This window comes from Seriola aureovittata, chromosome 15 (assembly GCF_021018895.1).
Source record: "Seriola aureovittata isolate HTS-2021-v1 ecotype China chromosome 15, ASM2101889v1, whole genome shotgun sequence".
Taxonomy (NCBI): domain Eukaryota; kingdom Metazoa; phylum Chordata; class Actinopteri; order Carangiformes; family Carangidae; genus Seriola; species Seriola aureovittata.
In genome coordinates, this window is record NC_079378.1 from 21934592 (window position 1) to 21958769 (window position 24178).

At 44.2% G+C, this 24178-nt stretch overlaps 1 protein-coding gene and 1 long non-coding RNA gene across 11 annotated transcripts in view; one reads left to right on the plus strand and one right to left on the minus strand.

Annotated features, from left to right (window-relative positions):
• LOC130182143 (uncharacterized) lies at window positions 1–11665 on the plus strand. Its single transcript, XR_008829685.1, has 3 exons — window positions 1–442; window positions 10627–10814; window positions 11549–11665. It is a non-coding gene; the product is annotated as an uncharacterized LOC130182143 (long non-coding RNA).
• The window catches only part of auts2a (activator of transcription and developmental regulator AUTS2 a), a 310731-nt gene continuing 293768 nt past the window's right edge, over window positions 7216–24178 (minus strand). For 5 of the 10 annotated variants that reach the window (XM_056396788.1, XM_056396787.1, XM_056396793.1 and 2 more), the window contains 13 exons: window positions 20157–20745; window positions 18465–18763; window positions 16857–17095; window positions 15821–15865; window positions 14491–14586; window positions 14316–14387; window positions 13905–13934; window positions 12531–12602; window positions 11566–11707; window positions 10661–10741; window positions 10482–10565; window positions 10041–10293; window positions 7216–9856 (listed from right to left, as the gene is read on the minus strand). In XM_056396788.1, the coding sequence (XP_056252763.1) occupies window positions 8632–9856; window positions 10041–10293; window positions 10482–10565; window positions 10661–10741; window positions 11566–11707; window positions 12531–12602; window positions 13905–13934; window positions 14316–14387; window positions 14491–14586; window positions 15821–15865; window positions 16857–17095; window positions 18465–18763; window positions 20157–20745 (3227 nt within the window). In that variant the 3' untranslated portion in view covers window positions 7216–8631. The remainder of the gene's footprint in view (window positions 9857–10040; window positions 10294–10481; window positions 10566–10660; window positions 10742–11565; window positions 11708–12530; window positions 12603–13904; window positions 13935–14315; window positions 14388–14490; window positions 14587–15820; window positions 15866–16856; window positions 17096–18464; window positions 18764–20156; window positions 20746–24178) is intronic. The other 5 variants (XM_056396791.1, XM_056396796.1, XM_056396790.1 and 2 more) reach the window with 4 other exon arrangements.

Genomic DNA, 24178 nt, shown 5'->3' on the forward strand with positions numbered 1-24178 from the left:
AGTTAGTCATATGTGGTTCAAAAACAAACCTGTAATGACCATGTTTCACCACAGGTGTCGACAAAGATAACGAACGTTGAAAAAAAAACCTCGAAAACCTCAAGAAGGTAACTTCAAATGTTCATACTCTTCTCACTCTCCTCATCCCCATTAGCTTTACTGAAAACTGGCTTTATTTGCTCATGCAACATGTCATAAGCAGGCCCCCGTGCTAACAGTTAGCTTCTGTCACTTCAAGATGTCATTGAGGAGGAAATCACTGTGATTGCGCCGGGGCCTCCTCTATTCCAGCCAGGTGTGCTCCTTTTAGCTGTGGACCGATAACAAACACCTGTGTCTGCTAATGAGACTCAGGAACGATGAGCGAGGTTAGCAGTTAGCAGTTAGCAGTTATCAGTTATTCTCTGCAGAGTTTCAGGGCTCACCGCTTCACTTAACCGAGGTAAGTCTTTGCTGTTCGTGCTAACATTTTGAGGCAATGTGTTAATGTCTGTTAATGTTTGTGTGCTGGTGTGAGTTTCAGTGTCTCGCTCTGTGGACAATGTCGGCACTGCTGAATGTTAGCTTGTGCTATGCTATCTGCATTTTATTTGAATGAACAATGAATTAAGTTGTTGTATTGGTTGAGCTCGTGCTCTTGGTGGTTTCAGTGGTAATATAGGTGATTTGTGGCTTTCCTCATAAGTAATTGTTGTTTTGAAAGGTGCTTGTTTAACAAGTGGTGCTTATTAACTGCGGTGTATGCTAGAGGTTAATATAGTCTGTTTGCTTTATGGATATTATATGACTTTTGCAAAGGAATTGCACAGGCGTCATTAATAACATTTTATAATGCCTGCGTCCCATTTATTTTACCGAGCTACTTCCAGGACGCTTGTATTGTGCATGCTGGCTCACTGGGATGATTAATTGGTTCACCAACAGAACAGGGGGTGGGTGGGGCGGGTGGGGCGGGTGGTGTCTGTTTGTCCTCCCCCGGAAACTTTGAGCGTTAAACACTTAATTTCCTGCAGTCTGGTGAATTTTCATGCACCAGTTTGTGCCATTTCTGCATTAATTTATGGTGGAAAATACGAAATTCAGGCACCAGGTGACAATTCAATATATAATAGAATATAATGCAGTAAGGCTGTCTAATTCAAATGTCCCACACTGTCAACAACGCTGCTGTTCTTTCGACTGGACAGCTGCTGCGTAGCTAATGCTTGATTAACTTGTCTTTTACTTTAAGATTAGTTAGCAAACTAGCAAACAACACATCTAAAAGTAAACTTGAAACCTTTTTTAAGAAAGTTTCCTAAGATCAGATCTTGTCTTCCACCTCTTCCCTTCTGGCTCCTCCATTGTTATCAATCTGCCTATCTGAACAAGGCTGCTGACTGAGATCTCATTACATTTGCAACAAAAGATCCAGTGATTGTATGAGCTCTTAATTCATATTCATGTAGTGGGAGAAAAAAAAAGACCCAGTGCTGAAGAAAAAATACCCACCCCTTTCAGTATTGTTGCATCTATGAGTAAGAAATACATGTGCTCTAGGCCTATGATCCCTGATGCATTGATTTGACACTCCAATACCCCCAGATAAATATGCAAATTGATCATTAACAATGTGAGATGTTACAGCAAATGTGCCTTAAATGAATGTGAAATTATTATTCCTTATTGATCTGTTGTTCGACTCTGTTCGATGCTTTTATGACACTGATTGTGAAATCATTTCATATGAAGATGTAGCCAAAGCTAATACCGGAACTAGCCGTAGCTAACATGTTAGCTTATTCCAATGGCCTACACATAATAGACTCCACACAATGGCTGGTATGTGCTCTGTTTGTGCGTTTTCTTGGGGGGAAATTATTAATTGTCAGTCCCCAGTCTCTGCTGTGTTTGGCTTGGTGGTGTATGCCAATGAGGACTGAGATTTGGTGGCTCCTAAGGACAAAGTAATAATAAAGTACTAATGAAAGCTTAACATTAAGGGACATCTATAGATATGAAACACTGTACTGAGGTCGGACCCTAGACACCAGATGTTACGTCTGTATGCATTCACATAATATTACATTACATGTGAAATGTTCTGGTGCAGGAAAAGCAGCTCCTGGAATAATTAAAGTACATCAGTCTGCACTGGTGCAGCTAAATCTCACAGCTAATGAAGCCCTGCTGCATCAGGTGTCTGAAGGTCATCTGAATCCATCCTGGTGGAAATAAAATAAAAAGACTTGTAGGATTAAGTTGCATTGTTTCCATGGTCAGATAATATCAGGATCAGACAGACGAACCTTGAGTATCTTATTTTACAAGAAAGAATACACGTAGAAAGGCTACTGTCTTAATTTGTTGTGATAAGCAGCAGTTATTCTCTGCTTTGTTACACTGTACCTTGTGTTTGTGTCTTTGAAGGTCATGGCTGTGTGAGAACGTACTTATTTTCTCCACTGCTTACAGAAAGGCAGTGCTCAAGTGTTTTTCTCCCACTGGCTGAGAGCATATTGACACACGGTGTCTTGTAATGTATTTACAGCTTCTTACTATGGCTTGTGTCGTGATCTTCAGATACTCAAGTTTTCATTTTGAGGGCCTAAGGCTTCAGTCATCCCCTCGATTACTTCAGACATCAAACAACACATGTACAGTATGAACAGTGATGTGGGAGGATCAAAAGAATCCATTAAAGTCAAGAAAACAATTGTCTATTTTTGTAAGGGCGTACAGCTACAGTTGGCTTGAACCTGGTGTCAGAATATATTTACATTGCAGTTTAAGCAAACAGGGGATCTACGGCCTCATCTTCTCCTCAGAAATGTACATGTGGCTCTGACAGAGCAGCCAGATTAGCTCGTCTCATTCTGACCACTGTGAGCAGTCAGTGTGAAAGATTATTGGATACGTGCGTCTAAAGCATTATGCTAATTTCCCGGGGTTCACGGGAGGGCTGGATCCACTGTGCACTAATACAGCGTTTCATATTTGAGGCCGGCTTTTACTCTTTTGATCTCATCCTTGCCTGAAATGTAACATTTACCCCACCCGCCACTTGGATGTTTTACCCCCTTTAAACGATTCAACTAATGATGAACGAATGAACTCGGTTTGAGATGCCTCAGCATTTGCTTAATACAGTAGAAGAACCGGCGGCGGTACTGTTAGACCTGCGTTTATAGGCTTTTTCTCAGGAGAGTGGAAACACCGGGGGAACGTTACCACTGAGAATGGGATGCCGTCCCATTTAAAACAGGAAAGTATTTTTAGGAGCGCCCAAGCGCGTTTGTTTGGTTGTGATTAGAACTGTTGTCAGCAGGGAGAAAAGACTATAAGCATTCCTCTGTAATAGCTGTTTTTTCTAGGGGAAAAGGATGGTGTATTAGCCAGAGCTGATGCATTGTGCTACATGAGATTAAGGTGATGGAAACATGTATAGTACATATTATTAGGAGGGGATGGTGAATATCTATAGGGTCATCCCAGGTATTTTTCTTCCTCTTATTATGATCCCCTGCCTCTTGCATAACCCAGACTAGTCATCTCCCAGAGACAGGTTTTGTTGACAATAGCTTTGAGGCGTCAGATGTTCTTGTTTGCCGATATTATGTGAGCTCTGAGGCGCAGAGAGGTGTGCCACCAGTTATGAGACAGATGACTCTCGGTATTGGGATGAATTCCAGGCTCCATGGTTCAGACAGCTGACGAGTGAAGACCGTGGCTTTATTTGCCTCTTAGCTGAGCTCAAGCAGAATAACAAGACACTCAATGAGCATCTAGCATGCCATGCTGCTCTTCTAGTTGTGCAGCATGTGTGACGACACCGTTCATGTCAATCCAGGCACGTAACCAAGCACATACTTCTGGTCAGAGGAAGTCAACCTGCCAGACTGGTTCGACTCACTCAGGTAGGAAGAGATGACAAGGCCACTGTGTATTATACCTGCTGTACAGCATCTCTGCTTTGAAACTGTGTTGCTACTGTTGCCTCGCCTTACACTGTTGGCGTGTACACTGATGCCACCATGTGTACAACAAGCAAAATTACATGATGAGAGGGACGTGATAGTGTTGTCAGGTGTTGTCATTCAAAACGGTCAACTTGAATGTTGTTTTAGAAAAAACACCTTTTATTTAGCACCAAACACGTAGACAGTTAAACCTGAATAACTGCATCAAACTGTTATTCAAAAACAGCAGTATTGAAATGTTAAGCTTTTTAGTAGTGTGTATTTGTTGGTTTTCTGAATTGTCTATCATTGCCAATGCTTTTTTGGTTTTGGACGGATGGATGGACAAAACAAATAGTTTGACAATGTTCCCTTGGGCTCTGTGTAAATGTGATGGGCATAAGTTTTTTTTTTTTTTTTTTTTTTTTTTTTTTTTCTGACCAAAACAATTAAATTTATTCATTTATTTAATCAGTCAAAGCCTCCATGAGATTAAAATGTCCTAACCAAGACAGACAACACAAGATATATCACAAAATTAGAATTACACAGGAATCCGGAATGAAATGTGTAACACAGTGATACAAAAGACTTAATTCAAAAACAAACTAAATTGCTCTGTTTATAACGACCTGTCTGAGCTGTCTAAACGTATAAAAAATAAAACCAATCTAAAAGAAATGAGTGTGCAGCTCCAGTGACTTGAATCCACAGAGCCCAAACTTTGTAATGTCTAACTGCATTAGGTTCCAGGCGGGAGTAATTGATTGATTGAGAACTGGCAGGTTAATCAGTAATGAAAATAATTAAGTTTAACAAGTTAATTCAGTGTTTTTAATTGGATCAGTATCAGGTTTTCACTCCATGAAACCTCTGTAATGTCTGGAGTGAAGACATCATTACTCACTGATATGTGAAACACCAGAGCTGCTGCTGACTGCTTTTGTCTCATCACGGCTCTCGGTTGTAGTTGTGTGTGTTGTTTGATAAAGAAGCTGCATTAACTGGATCCTGTTTTCACCTCGTCAGACACCCGGTTCTGTCGATCACCACAGTGGATAGTGTGTCTCTTTGCAGACTAATAGCTTCTCTGTTCCTTTCAGGCGGTAACTTCATCTGATTATTGACAACAACTAAATCTGGCTGCAGTTTCGATCAATGAAAACGACTCTGGCTGACTGTGTAGTTTTGAGGAAATGAAAACTGGATGCTTCATCAGTTTATGAATCTTTTCCAAAAAAAAATTTATGAAAATTGTAGGATTTTCCAGTAGTTCTTTTTATGAATTGATAATCTTTTAATATTCTTTTAAATAAAATGTTATATAATCAGTTTATGGCTTGTGCAAGTCCAAAACCACCCACTGTGTTTTATTTGTGTGCTTTCTCACACACAGGCTTTTTCTCTTCTTTGTCCATCCGAGCGCTGCCCCAGCCCCACACTGTCTCTGCACCCTGACAGGAAGTGACAGACGAGGCAAATCGAGGCAAGAAGCTTAGATACATGAAACCTGCAGCGGAGGCTGAAAAGACAGGTTCTGTCCAGCGGAGGGAGGATTTGTAGCAACATCCAAAAGCAGTTTACTCAGGGAGTTTAGGATTTTGTTGGTCAGTGCTTAGAATAGGCTGTGCCAGAAATAGCTGATAGAAGCAGGCAGTGGCTCTGGCTGAGCACAATAGGTGTGATGTAGAGTTTGGAAGTGGATTTCATGACTCAGGGAGATGACATACCTCCATGTATTGTACATGGTGTCTGAGCTGCTGACCAGGCTGCAAGGAGTTAGTTCTGACCTGGTCAGAAACATGAGATTAGAGCTGAAAGATGAGTTGATTAAATGATAAATTAATCTAATTTGCAACAATAAATTGTCAATGGTCAAGTCATTTAGTTAAGAAAAAACTTTGCTTCTTTTTTTTTTCTTCTATGATAGTAAACTGAATATTTGAAACTGTTGGTTGGACTTAAATTGAATGTTCTCTGGAGACATTTTAATTAGCATTTCCTGATATTTTATAGACTAAATGATCAATTGAATAAATTATCAGCAGATTAATCACTAATGAAAATCAGGGCTGCAACTAACAATTATTCTCTTTCGATTTAATGTACCCATTATTTTCCTGATGAATGGACTAGATTAATTGTCTGGTCTATAACATATGAGAAGGTAGCCTGCATATTGTGAAAGAAATGTCCATTACAAGTTTCCAGAACCGTTAGTGATGTGTCAGATGTCTTTTGTCCAACCAACAGTACAAAAGTCAAAGTCATATAATACAGAGATGCAGCAAATCCTCACATTTAAGAAGTTTAAACCAGAGAATGACTGGAATTTAATGACTTAAATAGTTGTTCATAATCATAGAAGAGTAAGATTTCCAGAAAATATTCAAATTTGAGAAGCTGGAACCACAGAAACTTCAAAAATTAATTGATCATCAAAACTGATTACTTGGTTAATCGTTTGCTCGAATGAAAATAGTTGTAGACCATGATGGGATTGTGGTATCATCTTGGAGCAGTTATGAGGGCGTTCTTGTTACATGTTTGTTTCTAGCAGTTTGACTCCCTCTCCTGGTCAGAAGCCTGAACTACACTGTATTTGGAGGTTTCGTGTGCGCAGGTCTGTGAGGAAACTTAGCGTTTGTCCCAGGAGCAGGAGGCATTTACTTGGCAGGAGGAAACGCAGGCAACCCACATTTCCCACCAGTAACAGATCGAGCCAACATTTGATTGATGCATGGCCTGAGTGCGTCGGCGACACGGCGCTTCATATCAATCAGAGAATGTTGCCTGAATGCTGTGGTTATTCAGTGTAATGGGAATGTCAATAACGCTTGCATCCTCTGATGAATACACAAGTACCGTGCCATGATTCACCCGGTGAAGGCTGCTGATGTTTAAAGCACTGTTACTGAACCAAGCACAAGTAGCTGATGTGATGCATCATGTTTCTGCAGCTTTAACTGTTACCAAGCAATTTTCTAATAAGTCAGCAGTGCCGAGCGAACTTCATCTTCTGGCTCTTTAGGCGATTGATGGCCTGATCAGAGGTGCCTGTAATAAGTGCTAAAATCCTTATAGCGGCTTCATAACTACACAATTAATAGTGTTTAAAGTACTTATGAAGCAGATGTAAGTTGTAGCTGAAGTAGTTTATCCTCTTTGGGAGTCTAATGTTGGAAGTCGTTAAATGTGTAAATGTGGAGTGTCAGAAAGAAATATAGCTTGTTTGCTCAGTTCAGTGTATGTGGGCGGAGGAATAAAAGCCCAAAAACAGAGTTAGTACACATTTTTTAATAACATGGCACAATTTACATAACACAAGTTTAAATGAGGAGCATGCTGAAGATTCAGTCGCTTCATTTTTTCTCATTTTTGTACATGATCTAGAAAGACTTCTTTTTTTTTCCCTGTACATGGTAAACAGCAAAAAAACTTTCTCATTTAACAATCTTTTTGAAATACGCATCAACTAACCACTATGGCTCCGGTGGACATTTTTATGTTGGATTAAAAAACACTGCACAACATGATATCACAGAGTTTGAAGCGCACAACTAAACCTTCAGTGGACTACTAAAATAGATCTCTGCTCATTAGAAACAAACTGTCCATAGTTTAGACTTGCTTTTTTGTCTTTTGATTTTGTAGGTACAACAACTTAGGAAAGCACTTTAATACACTGTTTGACCAACAGAACCTATTTCCAAAACATGTACTTTACACTCCTTCAGTAGGGCTAATGTGCTGTCATTGTGTTTAATGTGCTGCATTCTCCCCAGAACAAGACTGAGTGAAGGAAGAATGGGGGGTGAGGGGTAGTAATCTTAACATTTGTGCTGCTGGCTTTTTACATTAAAAATCAATTGAAATGCAATACTTCCATCAGCGGTTTCTAGGATTGTCACCACAATTTATCATAGTTGAGAAACCAATTCTCAAAACATTTTTGTTTAATCCAAATTGCTGCCTACAAACCCTGCGTGGACCCAGTTCAAGCTCGTCTCCGGCTGCAGGGACCCAGTGTTTGTCAAGTCTGAGTTGTGGAGAGAATACAGCTTTCTGTCCTTTATTGGTGCACAGTCAGTAGTGGTGAGAAGGCCAGCTTTCAGAAAGGGAGCCCAGACATTTTTGTTGCATAGTTGAATATGGGGTCTCTGGTACAATGCTAATCAGTTGCGTCAACCAAATGAGAAAAAAAAAAAAAAAAAAGGAAATAGCAAAAAGCACATTCTGAATCACCACCGTAACACTCCTCTGTTTACATTTGTTCAAAGTAAAGCTTTCAAAACACCCTTTTGCATATTTGTACCATGATTTTTAATCCATACAGCGTGAGCACAGCGACTGTACACATTATCTACACACTTTGCTGTCAGTGCTAAAGTACCTGTACATTCCAAAACTGTTCATTCTTACTCCACATCACTTTGCTGTACAAGAGGAAGAATCAACACAAAAAGCTAGAGCAAACTGGAAAAAAAATCTTAAAAATTTATTTTTTGTTCCATGATTATTGTCTCTTTGTAGTTTTATACAAAAACAATTCATTGTGTGGGCATGGCTCTGCCCACATAAGTTATTCACAGCTATATTACAGTCTTGCTTTGCCCAAAGCTAAGTGCTTGGTGTGAGTTCAGTGTTAGTGAGGCACAGGGCTGAAGGGGCACCGAGTCTGCTGAAGCTCAGCTCACCGTGCCTCGATGTCTTTGTGAGCCGGCCTGTCTCTGATATCTGTGGCCAGGGGAGTAGTCCGTCTGGGCGAGCCGGGCCGGGCACCCAATGTGGGGATGAGTGGGGGCGGGGCACTCAGAGAGGCGGTGGGCGGTGTTTTGTTGAGGATACCATTCTGATGGGCTGCGGCTGCTGCGGCTGAGGGGCTGACCCTGGAGAAGTGCATGCCCGGGAGTCCAGGGGCCATGAGGCCCGGGGCGGGGTGCGGAAGGTGTCCGTCAAGGGCAGGATGGTGCATTGCAGGGTGGAGGCGCCCGTGCTCATAGTCCTCTCTGAGCATGTTGAGGCGGTCGCGCTCCTCCAGGTGGGCGCGCTCCTGCTCCCTCCTCTGCTCCAGGGCCAGAGGGTGGGAGTGGTCACGATTAAAGTCATGAGGCTCACGGTCCCTGTAGGCGCGCTCGGCCTCGTAGAGGCGTGGCGCCGCCAGCCGGTGCAGAGGGTCATTTCTTAGCAGCAGGTCCCTGGCCAAAGGGTCCCGTCTGTGAATGTCCAGGCCCCTGTAGGGGTCCCTCATTGGGTCCCAGTGGAAGGCAGGGTAGGGGAACCTGTCAGCTCCTGGGATGGGGCTGATACCCATGAAGGGCGCCACCACTCGAGTTCTCTCCAGACTGCTGATGCTGTTGATCGGGTGGACACCAGCCATGCCCATAGGCACAGGCATCGAGGAGGGGGGGTGGAGGTTTGGCGTGGAGGGCGCCTGTGCTGGGTGCTCACTTGGCCTCTCTGTAGCTCCATCCTGTTCCTCTTTCCTCTCCTCCTTCACTTTCACCTCACTGCTCTTCTTCTGGTGCTCGTACGGCAGCTCCACCTTCTTCTCCAGGACCTCCCTGCTCAGGCTGCTGTTGGGCCGTTCGAGGCTGGTCTGTCGGACGTACGGGGACGCCGTCCCCCTGTTGGACACTTTGTCCTCTGACACCCGGCCATCGTGGATGACAGGTGTGTCCTTGTCGCTGTGCTGGTTGTCTTTGAGCTTGTGGTCGTCTGTGCCATTGTCTTTCCAGGACTCAGAGTGGTCCCGCTCCCTGTCTTTTGCCTTGTTCTCCTTGTCCCTCTGAGGTTCTCCAGAAGCAGGAGGCAAGTGGTTCCTGTGGTGCTCTGGAGGCCGGCTGTGGCCAAGTAGGCTAATGGGGTTTACAGGGACTGGTGACGAATGGCTCAGGTGGCGGTTCTCCACAGAGTCCCTAGATATACAAACACAGTCCTCCCATCAGAACCACTAACTTTTGTTCAAAAGATTAACTAGGACAATTTTTATTCCAAATTAAAACTCATGTAAAAAACATGAACATGCAGAATATAAAGAGAAATAATGAGGTAACAAAGGAAACAGGAGTCATGGTAGAGTCTCTGCTGTACTGCACCCACCTGTCCTTGTCGTCTTTACCGACCAACGGGTCCCGCTTGTCAGAGTCTCGGTCCCTTTCATGTGAGCTGACTGAGGTGCTCCTTTCAGAGTCTCCGGGTTTCAGCCAGGGAGGTGGTGTTGGGAAGGAGGGCGGCGTGCGGTGCAGGCGGTTCCACGGCTCCTGGTGGCTGCTGTTGCTGCTGCTGTTGAAGTGCTGCTGTGCATTGGGGCCATCTTTATGGCCGAATACTGAATTTGCCGCTGTTAGGGATTCAACACGTGGAAAAACACGGAAGGACGCAAGTTAAATGAGCATCTCGACAACTTGATCTGGTCTGTATCTTAATTCCATTGTTCTTATACAACATCAGTAACAATAACTAAACGTTGCATCACAGCTGTAGAAACATTAAGTGATAACCACTAAATATTACTGCATCATTCATGAGGTTAAAACTCACTTAGTGCTGGATTTCCCAGTCCTCCGAAGGCTGATGAACTGAGAGAGCCCAGTCCTCCAAATGATGCAGGTCTTGCGAAAGGTTCTGATGGGAGACACATCATGTTACCATGCATCTAATCGACATCTTAACTTTCCTTTTTCAGAGTGACACCGAGAACAACTGAAAAGTCCTCTTACCTAAGTGAGATGCTGGGGTGAGGAAGTTTCCAGGATGGTGGGGCGGATGGCCGAAGGGACCAGCTGATGGGTGTGTAGGACCTGAGGAGGGAGAGACAGAAGGCATCACAGAAACATCGATCAACCACGGAGGTGACTAAGACTATGATACAAGGTAGGTAGTTTAGAAATAGTTTCTCCATTGCACATTGTCTTGAGAGCATTAACAAGTTTATTTCTCAAAATGTGTTATATATTTTGTGTGTTTATGCATAAGAAAAAGAATATCTGTTGATATATTGTAGCCGTGCTAAAGGTGAGGCTCTCAGGATGGCAGTGTTGGTATGTCATTCAACACATACTTTGGTCCAGACTGAGATATCTCAAAAACAAAATGGAGTTTTGTAAAGACATTCAAGATCCCCAGAGGATGAAGCCCCCTGACTTTTAATCTGGCGCCACAAACAGGTCAGAATTTGGTTCAGATATTTCAGGTCCCTCTTTAAGATGACCTTTAAATCTTTCTTCAGGTCAGGGTTTTAATTTGTCCAATACTTTGGTTTGTGACCAAATATCTGCAAAATTAATGCCATTCCCATCAGCCACATCTCATAGAGACATGACACTGCCTCCTTTGGGGAAAACAAGGCAAAAAAATGTGATTGAAAGCTCCAGAAAAACCAACGACATGTTAATTATTCTATGTGCAGTCAGTAAGTGGTTGACATCATTATTGTTTTCAAGTTGTGGATAAACCCTGTTGGATGTTTTGCCTTGTATCGTTCACAGCTGAACTCAGAAACAATAACGTGAACAGACAACAGCTCACTCTGAACAGCAGGAACTGATCGACTGCAGCTGTATGTCAGAGGCTACTGGTGTTAACCATCAATCAATCTCTCTACCCAGAGATCTGACACAATCACCTGCAGCGGAGAAGAGCGTGGCGGGCCGAGCCAAGTCGCTGGGGTGATGGATGGCGCCAAAGAGCCCCGGGCCCGGAGGTCGACTCAGGAACTCAGGCTTGAGGCCGAAGTCTAGCTTGTGAGGGTCGACCTGCATCTGCTGCTGGAAGACGCCAGAGCGACACAGAGAAACACATGTAAAACCCTTCACACAGCTGCAAAGGTTCCACTGGGTATTTTACAGGTTATTGTTTGTGTTACGTTGGGCACAAGGATACATTTTGAGTCCCACTGACTGCCAGGCTACACTCCTTTACCAAGCAGTGACTTTCCTTAATCATTATACTCCCAACAAATGATGTTGTTATTGCTGCAGAAGCCATACAATTTAAATTACTTGTCATTTTAATTGTCTGAACAGTATTTTGTTAAGGGACTTGCAACAGTAGAATCACTATCAAATGAGTAGAAAGATCAGCTTTTATCTTTACAATATTCTTTTGATATCAGTGTGCAATTGTAACCACAGTTGTAATTAAGAAAAGCAACAAGAAGAGAAACAGAAAAGATGACTCCTTTCTGGAATTAATTATTCAGAAATATACTGAACTGATGCAGTCAGTATGAAGACTTAACAAACCCTTGATTTTTTTGAGTTAATTGTTGATGTACACTAGTCGCCCAGAGTGATGGTGAATCAGCTCCAGGAACTTGTCAGAAAATGAGAAATAATATTACATTTTTGGAAAAAACATTTCAGTCTCTTTGTGAAGTGGCATCTTAAAGTTGCAGTTTGGTTTTTCTTTGCATGCTAAGAGTAAAGTATGTTGATTTCTTGTGTACTACCTGTAAAAACAGTTTACCTCAACTATGTATTCTGTATACAGGTAGTATGTAGGATGAAAGTGGAACACATCTAACTTCACACTGTGTTAATACATAGATTTGGTACAGTGCAGAGAGAGAGGAGTCAGGCGAGTCCTCACCTTCACTTTCTGCTGGTGGTGGTATATTTGCCAGGCGATATGGACATGCATGGCGCACCACTTCCCTGGTTTCTGTAAACACAAGACAAAAACACAATGTCACAAATGAACTCTTATGTGTAAACTTGTATCTGTCATTCACATAAAAGTGTGGAGCTGTTTACATCTGTTAATCATTAATCATCATCATCTATAAGCTCTGCTGTATTCATCTTTGAACCCAATAATAGGGTCATATTCCTCATGTCAGTCTGATGTTCAAGGTTTTTTAGACCACATCTGATAGATGCATTTCATTGTCAATGCAAATTAACTTTGCCTCATACAATCATATTGAACGGTCAGATGACATGAACACAGCACACCCTTCTCTTTACCCTCTCTTTATCTGAGAATGGCATACTGATACTTAGATATGGTACAGCTCCATGTAGCAGCTTTGATCATATATTGTTTATAAAACCCCTCCAATGAAAGTGTTTAACCTTGTTAACATCCATATGATGTTTTTATATAAGACATGTCATGAGAGATAAACAGTCAACACCATAACTGCAGTGAACCAACCCTTTCAACTTGTGGGGATGGGGGGGCGGGGCTAAATAAACCCGAAACCTTGTCCGTACAGAGAGCGAGAGTTTGCATTAGCAATTCTGGTCTCAACAGACTCCTCATGCGATGTTTCCTCTAACACTAATCATCTTGATACACATTGCTCCTTCACCAGTCACCAAACCCTTGTTAGTACAGACAGACAGAGTTTGCATTAGCACAACCACTAACACTGTGTCAGCCACTGCCAGTTACAAGCTAACAAACAACATAACCAATTAGCTACGCTAACTGCTCTGATTAGTCTCTGTAGTCGCCGATTTACAATAAACTTCTGAGTCTGGGTCTGGCTGAGGCTCAAACATGTGGCTGAGTCTCTCTGACGTTTCCTCCTCTAACCATCTTGCTACTCTCTGCTCTTTCACCTGTCCACCTGGAGCAAGCAGTTGGTGGGCGAGGCAAAAGGCCTGATCCAGATTTTTCAATAAAATCTATGTTTGATAAAATATTAATCATAGCAGAGACTTTTACATAGTATAAACATGTCTGGAGAGGAACTTTAAGATATGGTCAGTACAGTGATTACAGCTGTCAAGTGATGAATGTTTAAAGTCTAAAAATTGCATTTCCACATCCGGAGGATGCACTTATCTCCACAATGAGCTTTGTTGAGGAAACTAGTGCACTCAGCCTCCAAATACAGCGCTCATTTAATTAAAGACACTATTAACTTCATTAGCAAAAACCCTTCAAGGCATCATGGCTATTATGGTGTGTGTGAGGGAGCAAGAGGCCGAGACACTGTAGGGAGTGAGCACTCACCCTGAGAATGGGCCGAAATGGATCCGTTAGCTACATGAGAGAGGGGGAGAAAAACAGGTTGAGTTTTTTGTTTTCAATCATCCTGGCTCTAATTAGTCTCTGTGTGGAGTATTCATTATGGTCCAAATAGAAATGTTGAAATGTCCCTCTGAAATTAATCATTTCAGGAGTAATTAACACATGAGTGTGAAACGGGGATCTGCATACAAATAAGACAAACATGGCAGCTGAAACAGGAACACATACGCTGACGTCTATGTTGTCTAGAAACTAACTGTATATGAATATTCTTTACAGTGACTTAATTTGGTTTTGAAAGCCTTCACCTGATAACTTGAAGGCTTATGCAACATATACAGAGAGGCTAAAGGTTACTTCTACACTGCGAGTGTTGTGTGTATGTGCTCTTACCCTGGGGTCCTTCTGTAAGAATGTGTGTGGGACGGCTCCAGGTCTTGTGGACACATCCAGTGGATTAGAGGTCTAGAGAGCACCAGACACAGATCGAAACAAGATACTCTGTAAATAACTCCTATCTTTAGTTTGTTTTTCTGTAGGTGTGTGGTGGTGTCGATGCGCGTTTTACCTTGGGCTGAAAGGCGCCCTGCAGCGAGCCGAAGGGCCCGGTTGGAGGGATGACAGGGGGAAGGCCAGACATGGCCGGTGGGTAGGAGTGGAAGAGCTGAGGAAGAAAAGAGGGAGAGGAGGTGTGAGGATGGTTCTGTCTGTCACTGAGATGCAGGACAACAGCTGCATGAGTCAGAGGAGGAGATGCAGCAAACAGGTTATAGTGACAGATGAGCAACATCCAGTCAGAATTTTCAAAGACTGCTGAGATGGGGGAAGTTACAGACGATTGCCTACATGTTTCACGAACTGCAAGTTTATAAAATATTCCCTGCTCATTCCCAGTGGATTTAAATAAGGGAAAACACTCCTTTGATATGAAAACTAGAATGTTGTAATACAAGCAAAATGCATGTAAACCAAACAAGTGCTCAAGGCTTCCATAAAATTATCCTGTAGAGAAAGACATGTAATCAACTACTCAGTGTAATTGTTCTTGTCAGTCATATTAGCCTTAGTGGAATTAGAGAATGTTTTTTCATCCTCAACTTTCATTTAATCATGGATGGTGCAACAAAATTATTCAAAGCCAGGACGAGTTATTAGAAGCTCTTGAGGCTACGCTGGAAGGTTTTAAATGCAACTTGTGTGCATCATGTTTTACGACATCACAAGGTTTATAGAGACAAACCGGCTTCAGGGTATTTGATGCCACCATAATAAGACTGAGGAAATACTGAGAATAAGAAATGAAAGTCTTAAAAACAAACTACCAACACTCTGTAACATCCATTTGACCCTGGGCTGATCTGAATATAAATACATGATTTATCTGACATTCAAATCTTCATCTCAGCTGAGGGACAGTTTGAAGAAAAAGCATTCCAGCACGTATGTGGAAGCTTTATAGTAAGTCCCCTTTAGTGAGTAATATTGAGTGAGCCACTGCTGTTAGCAGACAAATACAAATGCAGAGTAGTAAGCAAGACAAAGCTATAGTATTCCTCTGGTAATAATGCAGTCTCCTCTGTAACGCAGCCAGTGTCTCCTTCTGTATTCATTTCTATGCACAATAATTTCTCTGTTACGTGCATGCACAATAAATCTTGTGCTCCAAGGTCTAAGAATCCAACATTGTTTCATTAATCACAACATTTGCTGAGGCTGAAGGGTGAGATGGTACAGCTAGGATGCTTACAGTATCCATTAGGAAGAGGAGATGAACATCCAACACACACACACACACACACACACACACACACACACACACACAAGCATGGGCTGGAATGGTATAATGGGCAAACAACAAAGTGCTCTGCAGACAGATAGTACGCAGTAGGGAAACTCACACTGTGTCTGTAGAAGGGGTCAACTTTTGTTGGGTATTTGTCAAACTGTAGGAGAAATGAAACAGAGCTAAGTACAAATATGTAGAGAACACATGATAACCTACACATGTACACTGGCTTATTTCAGGGTTATTTCAGGCCAACACAGAATACAGCACAAATTGTAATTTACTAGGAACATGGTCACAGATTGAGATTATGATTACAGATTTCAACTGGGTGTCAAAGTTCAACCACTTCCCAAGCTAGACCGTTTTCATCCTCCCCTTTTCATGATCATGTGAAGACCTTGTAAACTAGCATGGGCTCTGTGTCTCATTTGGTCTCCTTTTAGTGGTGCAGCACAAGCTCAGGGCGAATATTTCCCCAGTCAAGACTAAACACTGCAGCCATAAAGAGGCTTTTTATGGCCTCATTAGCTGTCAGAGGCTTCGCCGTGCTGCCTTTGAGGTATCATCAGAGCCAAGCAAACCCTCTCTGGGCCAGGCTGTTATGAATGTGTGTGTGTGGATGGGAGTTTTAGGTCCAGCCACCCATTGCCTGTGGTCTCCCCCAACAAACACCGGGGCTCTTAACATAAGGCATTTGCCAGTAATAAAAACCCTCAAACAGGACCAAATGATGTCATTAAATTCAGAATGAATTAAGTGTATTATGTTCTGAGAGCTGGCTCTGAAGTTAACATGCTTTGGGCAAGTTATTGCCAATTTAGAAAATAACGGCGTTCAAGTCTGGAGGCCCAGAGTATGCCAGAGAAAACACTAGAAAGGCTTTCTGGGAGAATAAAGACATCATTGTGGTGTGGATGGACACACATGGTCATCATTGAAAGGCCGCCATAGAAGCTCACAGGTCCCTACAGTGTGCCGCTCACACACATGTACAACTGTAAAATCTTCACTCTCACACCCACAGAATGAAAACACTCTCAGTGCCATGCCCGCCAACTCCTTTGCATATTTAAAAGTCATTATTAGAAGACATAAAAACTTTGTTTATGGTAAGAGTTTTTCACATGCGTTCTACTTATCCTCACATTTCTGGCAGGGGTACGCACCATGGGCGGTGCTGGGGTGGGCATGATGGCGTGGGGGAAGGGCGTGAAGGTGTGCTGGTGGGTGTGCTGGTGGGTGTGTTGGTGCTGATGCTGGTGCTGATGCTGGTGCTGGTGGAACTCAGTGCGCAGGTAGGGCGGAGGGCCCAGCGAGGCGCCGCGGTCGGCGCTCTGGGAGGCCAGGAAACGGGTGTTGAGCTCCTGGCGCAGAAGGTCTTGCTCTGGAGGAGTAGAAGCAAGAGGGCAGGATTAGGACTGGGTTTGTTAATGAGGGGAGGGGGACTGTCAAGAGCTCTCAAACATTTTCACACAGCAGACTCTGAATAGACACTTAACGGCCTCAGAAGCCATTATGTAAGGTTTTCTCCCAGCCACCTACCACCTCTCGTATGGTATGAGTTTTGTTGCGGTAGAAGAAACTTTATCTAAACATGAATAGTTAAGTTCTGAAAGAAAAACTGTAATTAGACTTGTCTCTGTAATTAAAACATATTCTAGTTAATTTAATTACAGTGAAATCAAAGTTTTCCTCATTTTGCCAGGTACTGCTGGAAGCCATCAAAGACCCCTGGAGGGAGCTCAGTGTGTAGACATGTCAAAGTTATATTTAAAAAGAGAAACAAGCAGGAAATGACTGTGATTATCAGCATGTCATTTTAAATTTGAGCGAGGCTTGAGATGATTAGAACTGTCTGAGTGCTGGAACTGTCAAATGCTGTGATTTGATACGCTACAGCCCCTCTGAGAGAACAACATCTGTTTTTCTAATAACCTCTGCACAGCCTGTGGAGAAAGAATGGATTTCAAGTAATCACTGGCTTTTCTTCTAAATTCAACAAAACCTGCCTTGAGAGATTATGTCTCCTCTTGAGTAACCTTATCCTTCCTATTCCACAGTGACTCGCTACAATATTTTCTGCATTCATTTCAAGCTTTATTGGGCTGGGAGCCGGGGTGGAATTTTCTCTTCATAAAAATTTCATTAGTATCTTTTGAACAAAATCCAGCTCGCTCCGTTCCGTATTGACCAAATTGATTTCTCGCACATGAACACCATTCCAGGTGAAAATGGAAGTTCTTGGAAGGTTGCTGAAGGCGAGCCCCCCCCCCACACTGACCCTGACATTTAGCTAGACAGCACTGCGTGGAAATGTGCACGGGGTCTGTAATCGCTTTTGCTATGTGGTCCGACTTGCTGGTGGATATTACTGGTGCGTGAGAATCGATCAATCAGAGCACGACAAACAGTGTGAACTTGAACTGTCCGCACGACTATAAACACACAAAACCCCGGGCATGGAGTACATGTGGATTATCTTGGACTCAGTTGCTTGTTTCTTTAAATAATTACCAGAGCAGCATTCTGGCTGTCCATCTGTCTCCACATCTCAACCACTTTAAAATCAAACACTGCTCTGAAATGATTCCTTGTTTACTCTCATGTCTTGACCAGCCTGGCAACAGCCCTGATGCAGCAACTGGCTAAAATAGGACCTTAGCCTTTTGTTTTTTGTCAGGCTAATAAGCAGTCCTCTGCCACACCACTTGGGGGCGGTGTGGGGACATTTGCTGGCAGCCTGTCATGGTTACCTGAGTAGGCACTCCCAGCAGCAGGGTGTCCAGGTACTGGCAGGGCGCTAGACGTCAGTGGTGGCGGTGGAGGCAAAGCCGCTGGAGGAGCGAACATATTGGGGTGATGTGGGTGGGGCGAGGACTGCAAGGCAGGGGGGAAGCTGTGGGGGGTGTTCTGGTTAGCCGCCAAGGGCAAGGGGAAGGCGGAGGCTGCTGCTGTAGCGGCCGCCGCGGGAGCTGGCGGGTGGTGGGGGAGGTGAAAGGAGGGACCAGGGGGCCCGTGGGGCTTGGTGCCTGGTGTGCTGCTCCTGCTGCCGCTGCGAAGAGAAAGAGAGAGAAAAAAAACAGGAGAAAGATGGAGAAAGGAGCCAGGTTAAGCTAGGCGTGATCAGTCAAAATTAACACTTGTTCCTCCACACCCCTTAATCTCCATCTGCTCCGACGTTCAATTCCCAGCACAGTGTTTTCACACCTCAACTGTCCTCCATTTACAAGCGCCTCCCTGCTTCTCTCTTGTGCCTCACAGAATCCAGGGCAAACATGATCCGCAAAAACACCACATTTTCAGCACCCTCAGATACAAATAAACCACCGCTGGCAAGCATAACACAATGAGCATCTGTCTTTGAACAGCTTCTGTTAAGGCACTTCCTCCAGAGCCAGGTAGTGAACATGTGCATCGGAAATGGGATGAGAGGGTGTATGCATGTGTAAGCAAACAGTCTTTTGTAGTGTGTGTGGGTTTTTCCCCAGGGGCAGCCACAGAGCCTGCGTCTCCACAGCTCCACGCACAAAGCCTAAAAGCTCATTTGCAGCGCTCGCTCTTTGCTGTGGGCCCCGGCCGTGATTATTCACAGCGGGTGCCAGGCCCTGCCGGCGCACTGGCAGACTGGCAGAGCTGGCACAGAGAGTGGGAGGTGAAGCCAAGTCCTAAGAGCCTGTGAGGCAGAGCTGTTGTTGGGACTGAGTGGGTTCTGAAGGAGCTATGCTGGAGTCCTGGAGTCTTAAATTAATGAAGAGTCTCACAGGCCTCAGTGCTCCTCCACAGATATAGGACACAACACACTAAACTTAGCCCTGCACCAGCTCTATTGTTGTTATTTTTAATCAGATGAAAGATTACTGTGATGATGGTGTATTTGAACGTACAAAGCGGAGTTCCACTGAGGATTCTTAAGAACTTGAGAAATTTAACAGCCCTCTGAAGAATTCATTTTATCCAGACAGATTATTACAACTTCCCTCTTGGTCTCATGCACAAATAACTTCTCATCAATAAAATAAAAACAATATAGTACTGATTCAAGGTTATACTACACTATCACATGTAATGCCAGTATAACTGATTGGGGCTGGAATCTGTACAGAGCCCCAGTGACAATGTGGGTGGCTAATAAATCACAGGCACTCAGGGAGCAGTGTGGCCCTTTTATTTCTCTGTTAATAGACGCTGCTACTGTTTGGCTCAGGGACTTGAAGCTCTGCCTGATAGCAATTTACATACTGATAGGGCATCATGCGTACTTTCAGCTCAAGAGATATTCTAGTGTTTTCAAGTATGTGTGACTAGTCTGTATGAATGTGGAGGTTTTATCTGCTCTGCTGTAATTTTCTGCATCAGAACGAGGACGCAGACGAGGACATGAGAGACATGAATCTTCACTGTAATGAACTGATCAGTCGGTGTGTGAAGTCTGATGTTAGCCGTACCTGTGACCGTTGAGGTTGAGGCCGTTGTACGCAGAAAGGGGCCGGGGGTGGCAGCGCGATGGAGGCCGGTGGGGCCCCGCCTGGCTGGGATGCTGTTGGTGAGGATGGTGAGTTGGGAGGGCAGGCGATGGTGGATGTGGGTGGAGGCTGGGCGTAGGTGGTGGCCGGGGGTGAGACAGCAGTTCAGGCTGGTGCTGGTGCTGATGCTGGGGCCGGGGAGGGGGGGGCGGCGAGGGCTCTTGGCCCTGGGCGAGAGGCAGGGCTGCGGGCGTCTGAGGCCTGGGGAGAGCCTCTGAACGTGGGGGCAGGTGGGTTGAGGCCGGAGCCTGGGTAGGGCCGTTCGCCTGGGTCCAATGAGGGGACAGGGGCCGGGGGATGGACGGCTGGGGCTGGGGCTGTGGCTGGGTAAGGGGGAGGTCTTGGGCGGGCAAAGGCTGCTCGGGGGTGCTGGATGCAGGGGGTTGGGGGTCCTTGCAGCTCTCCTGGCTCCTCTCTTGACTGCGCTCTAGGCCTGACACCTTGAGGAGGCCTGGGCCGTGAGGCTCCTGGCTGCCATTGGTGGAGAGCACATCGATCCCAAAATCTGGAACTGTGTAAAACAAAGAGAAACACTGTGTGAACAAAAACTCCAATAATAATACTTAGTTTTCAAGCTGGTGATCCACTTGAACAAAATGCTCAACACTGCAGAAACATAAATGAATTTTCTCTGACATATTGGTGAATGCAATGGACATGCGCTTTTAATGGATTAGAAAAAGTCAGAACACCCTGCAGGATCATGGTTTCCTGACACACACACACACAAAGTACAGACACTCAGCTCTTTAGCTGCACATCTGTACAACGACCACAAAGAATGAACACTGCAGACAATGTGTGTGAGCTATAGGCCTTTTGTAGGCTACTGTCTTTCTAACTGCCATCTGCTCTGCTGTGCTCAGTGTGTGTGCTTTGAACTGATAGACCAACAAACTGACACCCATTTTTTTCCTACTCTTCCTTCTCATACTGACACGCCCTGCTGGGGTTTGCAGTGTTGCCAGTACAAGCACCGATTCCTTCCCAAGCCCTTTCACGCAGCCTTTAGCGCCTTCCCCGAGGAGAAACTGCACATCTGAAATGTGTTTTTCTTGTTCAGGCTGAATCAGTTTGTGTTGTACACAAGATACATTTCCAAGGTTAATATTTTTGGATGACAGAACTTGCACTTGTAGGACACATTATCTATATTATATATAATATTCTGGTCAGTTGAGTTAATCAGACAATTCTGCATGTAGCTACCAGTTACAGATCTATTGCATTTACAAACAAACTGTAGCTTAATTGTGCAGAATGAACTTTTGACATTTGTACAAAGGTGACAAATGTTCTTTCACAAAGAAGTTAAAACTACACAGTTATGCTTAAATAATATCTATCCTTGTGAAAAAAACTGGTATGTGTTCATTAGCTCATGCTAACTATTAGTGCATATTAAAGGACACTGCAGGATAACAACACTGCATTCATTAATTCACTTTTGCATGTAGCGTGAAGGACGGCTGCACATTAGCTTACTGTCTGATAAGGTCAGGATTAGTTTTATGGACTTTCAGTAATTGCCAAAAACCAGCAATTACCTGCCATTAGAAGCCGTGGGTGGACTTCATTATGTCCAAAGTGTGAATTAATCCAAAGAATGAAAAACGACTGCTGTACAATGTTGAAGTCTCACAGAACAATAGCTAATAAGCTCCATCCAGGGTGTTTCTCTGCAGGGACCTCCTCCTACAGAACAAAGTGCTCAGAAACCAGCAGTCAGCTTGGCTGCTCCAGAGGCAGAGAGGCTCATGGGGGATGACAGTGCATACATAAACTGTAATTAACTCTCCCCAGGCCTCACAGGGGTTTAGGGACAGGAGCGAGGGCTCCTCCTCCCCCTTAGTGAAGCCAGCTAAATCCTTTACCTGCCAAAGAGGTGTAGATGGGACCCAGTTCCCCTGGGCTGAGACAGCAGCCTGCTCTGCAGAGCTGCAGCCTGTCACAGCGGCTTCCATCTCACTGACACACTGCTCCCCCTGGACCAACTCCTGTGGGAGCAGGCTGAGCTAACAGGGCTCTACGAGAACGTCCGTCCATTAGCATTCAAATGCTAAGCGAAGTATTAGCAGCCCCAGGTGCATGTGATATTGTACTTAGGGGTCAGAGGAGGCAATTCCTCATGCAAGATCACAATCAATATCAACAATAACAGCTGTTGACTCCTGCTCTATGTGGGTGAGCTTACTGGGACATCTGCCAGGAGACAAAAGGCAGGCTTTGCCAGGTTCAAGTGTGTTTTAATTCTCTCTGTTAGCCGTCTTTGGGCAAGCACAATGAAGGAAAGTCCCCACATCATGCACAGAGGCGTCAGTCTTCAAAGCTAACTAACCCTTACATAGACAATGTATCTCTTCTTTGGCAGTCTGCACACAAAACACATCCCTGTTCAACCCTCACGTGCATCAATGAACAAGAAAGCCCGGCAGCCCTTAAATCCATCTCCCTCGTCCATGTCAGTCTTCTCCACTTACAAATGCTATTACCGGTCAAGAGAGACTGCTGCTGGCAAACAACTTCACCGCAGCAGACGGGAGAGGAGAAATTCCCAATTCTCAAGTCTCCTGCTGCACCTCTGAGTCCCTGAGGTCCACGGCTTGTTTTGAGAATGTGCTAACACGCTAAAAAGAAGGTGTCTATTCTGGTCATAATGAAGACTCCAGGGCCAGGCGGAGCCGGGAAGAAGAGAAGAGGAGTACACACCAGTTTCCCTCCCGTGAGGGTTCATTTGCCAGTCTCCTTCATCCCTGGAAACAAATAAGCGCAATTCCCACTTGGGTTACTCAAAATGTGGAGCCCTGCTGTTTCTCAACGTTTCAGTAGCATTGTGGTTTCTAACTAGTGCACGCTGCTTGCTGGAGCATTACATGCGAGAAAGAGGCCTATGGGTTTGTGGGTTAGTTGGGGAGGCAAAAGCTAGAGGCCGGATTTAAGAAGTAAACGGGGTAACAGGGTTTTTTTTGAGGGTCAGCTGGGTGTGTGTGTGTGTGTGTGTGTGTGTGTGTGTGTGTGTGTGCGCGTGCGCGCGTGTGTGTGTGTGTGTGCGTGTGCAGGAAAGCCAATTATTAAGGCTAGATGTCAGGGGACCGAGCGCAGGGCTTAGGGGGATAACTCATTATCCCAGGGTGAGCCATCTCTTACTGTTCACAGTGTATTAGCTGCACACACCAGCACTCCTGATTTGTATCTCCCCACATGGTTAAAGCGACACTGCAGCATGTAATCATTAGACGGGCTCCATCTCTGATCTGGCTGAATTGAATCTAATATGATAACAGCAGATATAACGCAGTATGACGAATGTAGGTGAAAAAACTCGGCCCCTTAAAAATGTTATTTAAAACTGCCGTAAGACATTAGATAAAAGACAAGTTGGGTGTATACAGGCCTGTTTCCTGCTCTGTGTTTCACCCTTATTGTTATTGTCCTGCAGTGGACCACAGCTCATTAGTGCCATGCAGCTGTATTTACTGTTAGCATTTTTTAATGTGCTGCTAATATCACATTGAGCCTGCATGGCTAATAGACCTGTGTATTGGCCGGTTAATGGTCCTTCATCAGCAAGATATTTGGATTGGTGCAGCCGTATGAGAGACAAATGGCTCAGCTCTGTGAACCAATGTTTGCCCTGCGCTCTGATCTGCAGAGGGAGTGACAGGAGGCCTGGCAAAGTGAGATGCACGACATTAGGTTGTTTAATATGGTGTTAGGTCATTACCGCAGTACATAAGGGGATTAATTTAGCATATTATATTTCAATGTCATCACTAGATACAGCCTGGCCCATATAAATGATTAACAAACAAGCACCAACATCATCATCTTTTAAAAGCTCAACTGGCAGCTCAGCACCTGTCCTTTTGAAAAATACATTAGTACCCAACACGAGCCAAAACTACTTTGCTAATCTCTCTCGTTTCTCTCTCTCTCTCTCTCTC